Source organism: Helianthus annuus, chromosome 17, assembly GCF_002127325.2.
Source record: "Helianthus annuus cultivar XRQ/B chromosome 17, HanXRQr2.0-SUNRISE, whole genome shotgun sequence".
In the NCBI taxonomy this organism is placed as follows: Eukaryota; Viridiplantae; Streptophyta; class Magnoliopsida; order Asterales; family Asteraceae; genus Helianthus; species Helianthus annuus.
Genome location: NC_035449.2, coordinates 95,434,083 through 95,447,016, shown reverse-complemented (window position 1 = coordinate 95,447,016; position 12,934 = coordinate 95,434,083). Strand labels below are relative to the sequence as shown.

General features: G+C 36.1%; 1 protein-coding gene across 1 annotated transcript; it reads left to right on the top strand.

The window, feature by feature from the left end:
• The first annotated feature begins 10,631 nt into the window (after nt 1-10,631).
• On the top strand, nt 10,632-12,560 carry LOC110922806 (rac-like GTP-binding protein RAC2). The gene is made up of 6 exons (XM_022167012.2): nt 10,632-10,834; nt 10,917-11,114; nt 11,198-11,261; nt 11,798-11,862; nt 12,170-12,235; nt 12,336-12,560. Exons 1-6 carry the CDS (start codon nt 10,733-10,735, stop codon nt 12,432-12,434), a joined length of 594 nt encoding a protein of 197 aa, XP_022022704.1. The 5' UTR covers nt 10,632-10,732; the 3' UTR covers nt 12,435-12,560.
• The last annotated feature ends 374 nt before the right edge of the window (nt 12,561-12,934 follow it).

The window sequence follows — 12,934 nt, the reverse complement described above, 5'->3', positions numbered from 1 at the left end:
TTGGTATCAGAGCCATAACTATAGGGAATTAGGTAGAATTTCCATGTTCAACCTAGTCTATAGTAGGTACTATACTTTGACCATTCTTGATTCATGTTTAAATTGTTAATTCTTCCTATTTGCTTCTACTTCTTCTTTTATCTTAATACGTACAATATGTCTTTCCTAAGACATTTACACAACATACACGTTGAAGACTTGAAGACACTCGTATCATACAAACGAGACGACTTCACCAAAATAGGTGTGAAACCCATAATTTGGTGAACGACTCTCAATCTGCTTATACGATTTTGCACGAAATCACGCCATCAAGTTAGGAGTGAAATCCACATTTTGATGGTAAATTTCCAATTCAAACTCTAGTGGACCTCGTCAAAGTGTCGGAATTAACTTTCTTGACCCAACGAGTACCAACCACACTTAGGATACGACGTTGTCAAGTTAGAGGTGAAACCCGCATCTTGTCAACTAGTCCTATTCCTCCATTTTCAATCCCGCCAAAGTTTCGATCTTTCAATCGATTAGGGACGTGTATTAACTGCAAGGGTAAAATACCATTAATCGCTTCTCGACGATAGTATTTTACCTATAGGCCAAAGCACGTTTCCCTAATTCGAAAGGACTTTCGATTCACTTTGGAATAGTCAAAGTTTCTAAACCCGAAACACTCCAATGTTTTATCGAGCCTCTCTTTTATGTTATCTCGATTTCCATGTGTTCAAATACTTGTTACTTTGTTTATTTTAAAGCCGATGCACAATTCGCATGTCTCTCGCAATAAAAAACAATAATAATACTCGTGAACAAACTAATTTATACTCCTTTACGCATTCATACGTGTTTATACTTTGTGAATACTTGTTAAATACATGCAAATTATGTGAATCGTACATGTTATGTGAATTCTTACATGCTCATACATGCAAAACGTTATTTTTTATATTACGATCAAGGCTCATCCTCTACTCCTCGTTCGATTCTTTAGATGTCTTCCCACAGTCTGTCCAAGAAGTCCAAGTCTGGATCGAAACCTGGTTCGAAAAAGGGTTCTAATAGCAACAACGACGACTCAATGTCGAAGAAGGAACTTATGGAGTTCATGGCCGAGCAGGTGGCCAAGGTCATCCCTGACATTGTGAGCAAGATTCAAACCCCACCTGTTACTGAAACCCCCAATGACTCCATCGACTCCAAGGTGGAAACACCTAAACTGACGTTCGCCTTTAAGCAGTTTATGGCTTGCAAACCCTTAACCTTCACAAGCGAAGATGGTGCGACAACTTTGCTTCAATGGTTCGATGCCATTGAGCTAACGTTTCTATAAAGCGGTTGCCCCGACAACATTCGATCTCTCAATGCGACGGATGTGTTCCGATCAAGAGCCCTCGATTGGTGGACTTCCGAGCGCAACGCTCGTGGGAGTGAAGTCGCCCATGCCTTACCCTGGGCTAATTTGAAGAAGTTGATGAAGGACGAGTTTTGTCCTCCCCACGAACTTCAGAAACTAGAGAATGAATTCTGGAATCTGAAACAAGTTGGGAATGACAATGCTGGTCTGATAGCACGCTTCAAGCAGCTTAGTGCTTTGTGTCCTGGCCAATTCTGTAACACCCCGTGTTTTGAAAGTCAAAGTCAATGCAACATTGAAGTCAAAGGAAGAAAAGATTGCTAATTGCGATCTGTCACTCCTTGCTCAACTACTATTTTGACTTCTTTGAGTTGTAGATAACCTATTTATTTTCTAGCATTAGTTGTATTATGTGGAGTGCTTGTTAATAATCGAAGTTTAATCGTTGTTTATCGCTTGTTTTATCGCTTTATCGCTTATCGCATCGCAATCGCATTCGCAACCCGAATTATGCGTTCTGGATATTGTTTTACGTGTGTGTGCTACTTATGTGTTACTTGTGCATGTTTATTTATGCTTATGTTGTGGTGACCAACCGAAACGCAATCGCAACGCTATCGCAATCGAATCGCAGACGCTAAACGCAAGTGAATTAGGATGATTGTATGTTAGATATAGTAGTTGGGATTAATGGGAAACTCTATCACCTCGCAAAACTCAGCGTGGTGGATACACCGGTGGTACTTCCTATATATAAGCGTCTGACCATGTTGACACAGTGTGACACCTATTCACGAGGCAGGGGCGTGTGGTGGAAGCATGGTGGATATGCCGCTGGTACTTCCCATATATAAGTGTTTCGCCATGCCAACCAACGTCTTGTGAAGAAAGTTCCATAGAAGTTGAACGTTATTAGACCAAGTATACTATTGAATCTATTTTCGACACACTAAGCTACATCGCAAGGCGTAACAATATCAATCGTAACTCAAAGCGTGTAATCGCTAGACTTTTCGTAAGTCAACGCGCTCGCAATCGCATTATCGCTGGAATTTATCTCGCAATCTCAATCGCTTATTGTGTGTTCGCTCAATCGCTTATTATGTGCATCGCGCTATCGCTTGTCATGTGCATGACCCCATCGCTTGCAACACATCGACCGTCGCTTCTCACTCGACGGTTGTCGCTATCGCTCGTCGCTTATCGCTTTTCGCTTATCATCGATGTCTTCGCTCATTATGTTTGTGTTGTGCTATCGATTGGTACGTACCGCTTATCGCTTATCGCACTCGCTCGTATCGCTGAACTGAGTTCGTAAACGACTTCATCGCTCAGCTTGCTCAACCTCTCTCTTACACTTGGTCCAACCATCTTTCGCTTGGACCGAGGGAATCGAAATCTATCAGTACTATGTCGACACATATGACACTGCCTCATGGGACGGAAGCCATATGGCTAAAACATGGTGGATACGCCGCTGGTACTTCCTATATATAAGTGTTTTAGCCATATTGTCGAACTTTCGTGGGAAAGTGCCATGCAGGGCCGAATTTAAATTTAAAATCTTTGATGTATTTAAAACCTTTGTGTAAACAAAGCTTTTCCTAGAAACTTTTTCTAAAAAAAACTTTTTTTGTACAAAACGAGATTTTCTTGTAACGTTGGTGTGACAATCGACTCAAGTTAATGCCGCGTGACGAGAAAATTTCGTAAAACGAGTTTTAATCACCCTAAAACCTTTTAGTAACCTAATAAAACTCCTCCTATAGCGCTGGTGCGAACATCGAAATAGTTTCACACCGCACTGTGGGAAGATTTTTCATAAATAATTTTTCTCCAACCTTTCGAATTAATCAACTTTCCGAGAATTCAAAACACTTTTGGATCGCTTTTCGTGTGTTGCCATCTTTTGTGATACAAATCTCCTTACTCGCTGCCATCGCCAGTCATCGCAACACTCTCGCTCGTCGAATTTCGATCGACGGCTCGCTTATTTTGACGCTTTTAATCGCTACTTCCACTCGCCTCGATCCTCACAACCCTTCTTGTGGATAATTACGGGACGAAATTCCCTAAACCAGGGGAGACTCTAACAACCCGCATGTTCGTGCGTTGTTACTACCCGTTATACTCGTTACGCCTAGCACCAGAGATTCGGATCATAATGTAACTATGTCGCTTACATCGCTACATCACAGTATTTTCGCATACTTTATCGCTATAACACATCACATCGCACGTATTAACACTCACGATGACGTTGAGTGAGGACCTATTCTACCCTCCTCGATAGCCGTGACGTATCGCAACGCCACGCATGTTCGAAACGCGCAACTCGATTATCGCAACACCGACTTTGAAATATGGATACTTATACGACCCTTTGTGACTAATTAAAATAAATATGTGAATGCGGGTATGTAAATGTGTAACCAAACTATTGCAACGCTCAACGAACAAAACGAAACATCGAAACACAAATCGCCGGAGACCACCAATCGAATGACCATCCGATCGGATGGCCATCCGATCGGATGGCCATCCGATCGGATGGCCATCCAATCGGATTGCCATCCGATCCATGGCACCCCATCACCTTCTCTCCTCTTCACCTATAAATAGCACTTGTCACACCACTTGAACAGTGATGTGACAGTTCTCACTCGACCAGCACGCTTTGGGGCTACTTTCTCTCGATTTCTCGCGATTCTTGTAAGTTTCTACCTCAAATCTTACACTTCTATGATCTACACGCACTCCTTCATCTTTTCCAACCTCAAATCTCACTTTTTCACCGTAAAATCCTCTGATTTGGGGTGTTCTAAGGTGATGTCATCATGGAGTTATTAGGAACAAGGAAGTGTGACCTCATCTCATCAAGAATAGTTCAGATCTAATGGATTCCACGGCATGTAAGCACTAATCTCACCTAGATCTAAGCTGAATCTAAGTATTTCAAGCTTCCTTCAAGCTTTCTTAACTTTTTACTCAAAACCGATAGAATCAGAGCTCGTTCAGGCCTTCTACTCATTCTCTAATAAAGTGTCAGTTTGAGAACTGATTTCTATCGACGAGATGACCGGTTAACAGGTTGAACACGAACAACCGTCAAGGACAATTAACTTATCAGACGGGGTGATTCCCATCCGATCTGATGATTTAGCCTTGGTGGAATTCCATTGTTTAATACATTGTCATACCGTCTCGATCAAACCGCAAACTTTCAAAATAATCAAGTTCAAGACAATCTCGTTCGTTGGGCCGAATTGCCGTCCGATCGGATAGCCATCTGATCGGATTGCCATTCGGTCGAACTGCTATCCGATCGGATTGCACTTGGTTCCAACACTTAAACATTTTCAAACTATTCAAGGATCTGAATGTCGAACGGATTGCCGTCCGATCGGATTGCTATCCGATCGAATGACCATCTGATCAATTGACATTTGGAACTTCGACACTTAATCATTTTCATAATTTTCAAAGATCATCAGTTCTGACGGATTGCCATCCGATCGGATTGCCATCCGATCGAGTGAACATCCTGCTGTGAACTTGTTCTCACTAGAAATGTCTCGCCAATTGGATTGCTACCCGATCGAACGACCGTTCGATCGATCGACCTGAAAGGTAGAGATACTTCTCTATTCTCAAAATGCTACAACGAAAACTTCAAAGCCATCCTACACAAACACATCAATCTCAAACGAATGTCAATCCAATCGAATGGCCATCCGATCGGATGACCATCCGAACGGATTGACATCCGATCGAATGACCATCCGATCGGATTGCCATCCGATCGGATTACCATTCGACACCTGGTTCACTCGCCACCATTTAACGCACTGTTCAACGCTTACGCCATCGTTCTGTAATCAGGCTAATCTCAGACGCGCTCCCTTCAATCCAACCAAGTTGTGTTGAGCACCGACTGTGAGTATACTCGAACCCTTTTTATCGCATTTTGGGTGTAACATACGTTCCTACCAAATCGAATTTTATCAAAACGAATTATTAATCAAACTTTTTATCACTTGCGAATAACTGTTATGCATATTTACATGTGATGCTAGTTACATATGTGTTAGGACTTTTACTCGCGAGGTCCCGCCTTAACTAGTATAGTACTCTAGAACCCTATGGGGTCTAGTTAAGATGAATAGCAATCACAATCGCAGCTCGAGAGACTTAGCTGGTAGTATATGTCTAATATATATGTGTTGAGGTATCTCGTTTATGTATGTGGTAATTCGCAGCACTTTTTCATTTACGCTATTCAATCAAAACTTGTATACTCGCCAATACTTTTGTATTGACGTTGTTTTAACGTATGTTGCAGGTTTAGTCGCAGCCTACATCAAATCAAGATAGGAAGTCTAGAAACTCACCTAAAAATCTAGGTTGTCGGATTTGTATTATTAGGTTGTCGGATTTGTATTATTTGAGAAGACATGAAATATGTGACAGCTTATGTGATAGTATTTGTTTATAGTATGGGATAATGAACGTATTAAATATTGTCGCAATTTAGTTGTTATGGATTCTCTTGAGCAATCTGATTCGCCTAGTGCCGCGCCCCGATGATTCCGCCATCGGTCGGGGTGTGACACTGAGAAAGGTAGAAAGTTGTAAAACTATATCTTTTTTTAGGGTGACTTTCTATGTACTGGACCTAGTGATCACCAGGTTCTTGTCAAAGACAATCCCCCGTCAGCCCCGCCTCCGGAAGTGATGTTCTATCGGGCCCCGGCTGCCGCTCAAACTGACCTTCGTCCGGAAACCATACTGCCCCCACACGAGAACCTCGTTGGAGTAACAGCTGGATAAAACTGGGTTGCCCTCCGGATCGAACCATGCTTCGGTAGGAAACGATCCATTATTGGGACGTCCCACACCTTTTGCTACAGCCAGGAGTCAAACCGGCGTCTCCAAAGAGAACACCAGCCCAACTGACCAACTGAGCTAGGGTGGGGGATTGTAAAACTATATCTACTTCTAGTAAGAGGACAAACACTTTCTTTGTTTCCATTAATAATTAAAAATCGAACTCATATTTCAATTTTAACTTTTTGATGAATGCTCATCTTATTTCCAAGCAAACAATGTACAACACATATTAAGGTTTCACATACCATATTCAACTTCATAAATTCATAACTGACTAATAACGTTTAAATGTAAGAAAAATAACAACATTATAAAATTAATCTTTCCTTAATTTATAGAAAAATAACATTATAAAATTAATCTTGAGAGTTGTTACTTATTTGTATATATGAGCTTGGTAAGTTTATTTCGTTTACGTTAACAAAACGTCTAGATTTTATTCGTTTTATTTTAATATGATTATATGTGAAATCCATGTTAAATACCGAGTAAAAATGTGATATTGAAATATGTTACTGAGTTATTGACTTGAATGAGAATCACCGTAAGAGCTTCTGTCCCAACCCGACCCGACCTGGCCCGAATTGGACCGAAGAAACTGTACTTGTGTAGAAAAAAAAAAAATTGACCCTTAAAATGTCCGCCCACATGAAAAAAAAAATTCAGGGTCCGCCACTGACGCTCGTACGCATGGGCGAAGCTTTTAAGGGGCGGGAGTGGGCGGCCGACCCCCCGAACTTTTCGTTCAGTAGTGGAGAGTATGTAGTTTTCGAATAGAAAATTTTGGGTATATACGTTTTCGACCCCCGGTTTTATAGAAATTTTTATTCTGGTGACCCGCTCCCCCCCCCCCCTCCCCCTCCCTCCCTTGGATATATCAACCTTCGTCACTGCTCGTACGTTAACGAATATTGTGTTTTACACTTGCACTCTAAAAGTAATTCTTTTTCTTCAAATGCGTATATTACCTATCGTTTGTTAACTATTCTGGCTGTTGTCTCAATTAAGAGGACAATAGTTAATGAGAATCATAATATGAGGAATATATTGATTGGTTATTTTGTCAACTTATAAAGAAACTATTAAACATATAGTAAAAAAGTTTGCTGAACACACAAATTAATATATAGTTTTTACATTTGATCTATACTTACTCGTTACACTAAGTTAATTTTATATTAAAACACTTATATTTCATTGTAGATTAATAACCATCTGGTATTTTTTGATTTAAAATTAAATTTATTAGTATAGACAAATTTAAGTTAGGTCCATTGTTTTAATTACATAAATCATGAATGCCTACATCATTACACCCAACACCAACACCAAACACCACAATCTTCAAAATCTGTCCTTCCACTTAAAGCAACACTATATCCAATTTCTAATCATTATAAAGTCAACTAAAGTAGCAAAAAAGGAAATTAAAGCAAATATAATATCACTTTTCTTATTTACAAAATTACATTTTATTTCAATTCAAAAATTGTTTTACCATTTATCAAATATTGAAGCTCTTTTTTCCGTTTTGTTTATTAAAATATTAGCTCATCATATTTGAATTTATTTACTATGATTTGGTGCACAAATATTGATTTTGTTATGACTTTAAAATAGATAATAATAAGAGTAAATTACTGTTTTGGCCTCTGTGATTTAACCAGTTTAATCATTTCAGTCTAAAAGGAATTTTTTAACATATTAGACCCCGATGTTATATTTTATAAGGGTTTTGGCCCTTGATACTAACTTGGTTATTTTTTTTTTTTGAAGTGAAGTATAAGGGTAATTAGATTATTATATACCTTAGGGGCCGTTTTTGATAAATTTCAAAGTTCTTTTAATATTTAAGAGATTGTTAATGCAATTACTCAAGTTTTTTTTTATTATTTCGTTATTTTCACGATTATTATTTAACAAAATACGCTTTAAATATACATATAAATATGTATTTTTATTAACCGTTTATTTTTATAAAAGTCGTTTTAAAAAATAATTGGTTATTTTACATTTTGTTTAAACCATCTATCGTTTTTAAAATTGTTCCTTTTTAAACCATTTGTTTTTTAAAATCGTTCTTTTTAAAGTTATTTGTATTTTGAAGTTTTTTTAAACACTTCATCTAATACCATTTTTTTAAACACTTATAAACTACTCACTTTTTAGGTTGTTCATTATTTAAATTTTATAAAATGACGTGTATAAAAAAACAAAAGAAATGTAAGATTTAAAAAAAAAAAGAAACATTCTAATAAAAAGTTTGCAAAAGATCGTTCATTTTTCAAACTTTTTTTGGAATGGTTTGTTTCTTTTTCAAATCTTCCAAATATATGGATCGGTTGTTTATTCAAAATTCGTTATTTTTTTTCCACCTTTCGTTTATTAAATTCGTGCATTTTCTAGTTGCTTACACTTGTTAACTTATTTTTTTAAGGTTTTGTTTTTTTATAAATTTAAATCTTTGTTTTTTAAACCACTCGTTCGTTTAAAATCGATCGTTTTTAAATTCCTTCGATGTTTGAAATCGTTCATTTTATGAAGTTATTTTTCCCTAACGGCTATAGGTAAACTGAATACAAAGTTTAAAAAATGTACAATATCAAAAACGGTTCTAAAAGGAACGATTTAAAAAGAAACGCTTTTAAAAATTAATGAGTAAAAAAACAAATTCTTTAAAATGTTAAAAAATGAATTTAAAAAGAACAGTATATAATGAATCGTTTAAGAAAAACATTAAAAGACAAACAACTTTAAAAAGAACGATTTTAATAAACAGGCGGTTTAAAAATGAATAATTTAAAAAACGACAGGCGGTTTAAAAAAAGGTTAAAACAAATGATTTTAAAAACGACGTTTATAAAGAACAAACGTTTAATGAAAATACATATTTATTTGTATATATAAAACATATTTTGTTAAATAATAATCATGAGAATAACAAAATAATAAAAAACTTGAGTAATTGCATTAGTCATTTCTTAAATATTAAAAGAACTTTGTAATTATAAAAAACAGTACCTAAAGTATATAATGACCTAATTACTCTTACACTTGACTGCAAAAAAACAAAGTTAGTGTCAGGGGCCAAGACCGTTATAAAATGTAACATCGGGGTCTGATATGTTAAAAGATTCTTTTTGGACTGAAATAGTTAAACTGACTAACAACCAGATACGCCAAAACAATAATTTACTCTAATCTATATCTATACATATAATAAAGTAAATCATATGAAGGACACATGGCGTTCTATGAGGTGATCTCAGCTATTTTTCCCTCCTAAATAAATAAATATAAATAATATTTGTTAATAAGATTTAAATAAAAAATATATTATTTTAATCCATAAGTTTTATCTTTTTATCTTTTACCCTAAACAAATAGATATATATAGTATTTGTTAATAAGATTCAAATAAAGAATATATTCTAAATAAATAGATATAGATAATATTTGTTAATTAAATTCAAATAAAGAATATATTATTTTAATCTATGAATTATATCTTTTACTATTTTTTTCCATTTTTATTTATCTTGTCCTTACTTTACAATAGGAATTATCAAAATTGAATTACAATAAAATAAGCATAGGTAACTCATGGATTCTACTAATGTTTTCGAACCCTGACGTTGTTAGTCTCCGGTCACCGGAAAAAACGTTTTTGACCGAAAAACTTATCTTTTGCCGGAAAACTCAATTTTTTTGTCACAAACCTCTTTGTAACCTTATTACTTACTTTAGAAACATTTTTCTACTAAAAGCTCCAATTATTGAGGTCGTCGTAAATTCTTTCATCGCCGGAAAACTTCTTTTTGTCCGGAAAACTCAAGTTTTTGGCTGGAAAACGCAACATTTTCGTCCCCAACCTTTATGTAACCTTAGATCAGATCTTTAGGAACCTTTTTCCTGCTAAAAACGTTTTTCCGGCGATCGGAGACTAACAACATTAGGGTTCTGTTAGTTAGGGTTCATTTGAAGCTAATATGTTGATAGTTGGGACAGATAATGGTTATTTTTGAAATTGAAACTGTTAGCGGGAAACGACGAATAGTTGGGATTATTAAAAACCAATATTTCTTTCTTTAATTCAACTTTTTCCAAGTTTTGTTGGTGTGAATTTTGATGACTTGGTTTTTTATTTTATAATTTTAGGAGGTTTATCCTATAAAATTCAATGTTATTAGAGCTTTGTCCCATGAAATTCAATGCTATTAATTAGTGACAACTTAGGAATGTTCAATCAAAACTATCAAGAGTGGATTAAAAATAATAAGTATTTACAAATAATAAATTATATCGTTTTCATTAATCAACCCGTGTAATACACGGGGCTATAACCTAGTTATTATAATAATAAAGTATTGACCCCCTCCATTTTAATTCAAAATTTAAACACTTGTCCTCCTCCCCTGCCCTTTTCCTTTTCATCTTACAACCAACCAACCACCTCTCTGTCTGTCTGTCAGTTGAATTGAATTGAATTGAATGGCCACGGCGGCGAGGTTCATCAAGTGCGTGACCGTTGGCGACGGTGCCGTGGGAAAAACCTGCATGCTCATCTCCTACACCAGCAACACCTTCCCCACCGTATGATCTCGCTTTTCATTTCATTTGATTAGATATTGGTAGGTAATTCATACAAGTAGTTGTTTTTTGTTTTTGTGTGTAGGATTATGTGCCGACAGTGTTTGATAATTTCAGTGCGAATGTTGTGGTGGGAGACAGCACTGTTAATCTGGGCCTTTGGGACACTGCAGGTCAGGAGGATTATAACAGACTCAGGCCACTCAGTTACAGAGGTGCAGATGTCTTTTTATTGGCTTTTTCTCTCATTAGCAGACCCAGCTATGAAAACATCTCCAAGAAGGTATTCATTTCACCGCTTTCACTAATCAACTACATATCTTCTCATTCATTCATTTGTTTTGTTTTGTTTTGTTTTCTGGTCAGTGGATCTCAGAGCTACGGCACTATGCCCCAACTGTCCCCATTGTGCTGGTTGGAACCAAATTAGGTAACATCATTCTTTCAACAATTTCATACAAAGAAAAAAAAAATGATTACCTCACCTGACCTCATGGTAGATTAACTCTTATTCATACATTTACTCGCATTATAGATCTTATGTGAAGGTGTTGAATTATGTATCGCTTTATTGCGACACGGATTTCTGTTTTGTCTAAATGGGCTCGTGTTAGTTTCAGTCGACCCCACAAACACGATTAGGTGCTGTCTTTGGAAGCCAGTTTGACATGTTTAATTAATTAATTAATTAATATATATATTTTTCAAAATACGTTCTATATTATAAATTGGTCGTGTATTTTATACCAAAATTTTAATGTTAAAAGAGAATTTTCATAGGTTCATAAGTGAAGTATTAATATGTAAAAAGAAATCGTGTTTGATTTCTCAACGTGCAACATCCCTTGGAATATAATTTTAGCCTTAGGGTTTAGTTTGTACATGTCCGGTCTATGATGTTATTAAGTTGTTTGGATGTAAGTTATATTACAAATAACCATTTGTTTTGCTTTTGAAATCTCTTAGATCTACGCGAAGACAAACAATACCTGAGTGATCATCCAAATGTTACACCCATCACAACTTCTCAGGTAAGTCGTTAAGAAATGCACTTCACCCCTTTGGTTTCTAAAATCCACAACACATTCTCGTAGAATTTGCATAAAATATGATGTATAAGACAAACCGCTACCTATAGTTTTTGAAAACGGCAAACGAAACTAACCAGGTTGGGTGGGTCAGCCAGACCGGTCAGTTTTAGCCGCTTGACCCACCTTTTTTTTTTGTTTAAATCGTTAGTTTGTACTAAATATTTAGAAATAGTAAAGATGGTTTTTGAATATAACACGTACAAATAGGTTTCAAGAATCGTTCAGTTGAAAAAACAAATTTATGCAGGGTGAAGAACTGAAGAAGACTATAGGTGCAGCAGTTTACATTGAGTGTAGCTCCAAGACTCAACAGGTTTGAAATTATTATGATTAAATAAATAAATTGATCTACATATTTTTATTAAATTTCATCTAGTTTTTTTATTCTGATGTTTGTTTTGTTGAATTGGCAGAATGTTAAGGCTGTATTTGATGCTGCCATTAGAGTTGTTTTACAACCTCCAAAACTGAAGAAAAAGCGAAGCAAGCAACGACTGTGTGTCTATCTATAGACCCGCTTCTTGTGCATTTACATGTATAATGTTCTTCTATGTATAACGTCTATTTGTTTTGTCATTTAGAACTTTAATTGTTGTAATGTAATTCAAAGTTATCAAATGGTTTCCTTGTTAACCAAATCGACGACATTCTACTTAGTGCCAACTGCATACCGGTAATTAAAGTGTAGGGTTGAGCAGAAAATCAATTTAACCGAACTAAAATAACTGAAGCAAACAAAAATTAAGGCGCGTATATTTATTAAATTCCTTTAATCTTTTATTCCCAAATAAGACATACCAATATATGAAGCGTAGTGGTCACAAATGAAGCAAACCATTTCCTACATTTAAATGATAACCGACCATAAGCGTACTTATGATGCGGGTGTCAGGAAGCTTCCACTCAGCGGAGCTGGAAGCGATATGCAGGAAACTACTGGAGCACATGCGATAGACGCTGGAAGCTCAACTGTACACGGCTATTATACACATCTCAATTTCCATGACTAAAA

Excerpts from the sequence above, each read along its gene's own strand:
- LOC110922806 (XM_022167012.2), top strand. The coding sequence starts at position 10,733 with ATGGCCACGGCGGCGAGGTTCATCAAGTGCGTGACCGTTGGCGACGGT. Across the intron at positions 10,835-10,916 it reads CCAGCAACACCTTCCCCACC|GATTATGTGCCGACAGTGTT; the intron begins GTATGATCTCGC and ends TTTTGTGTGTAG. Across the intron at positions 12,236-12,335 it reads GTAGCTCCAAGACTCAACAG|AATGTTAAGGCTGTATTTGA; the intron begins GTTTGAAATTAT and ends TTGAATTGGCAG.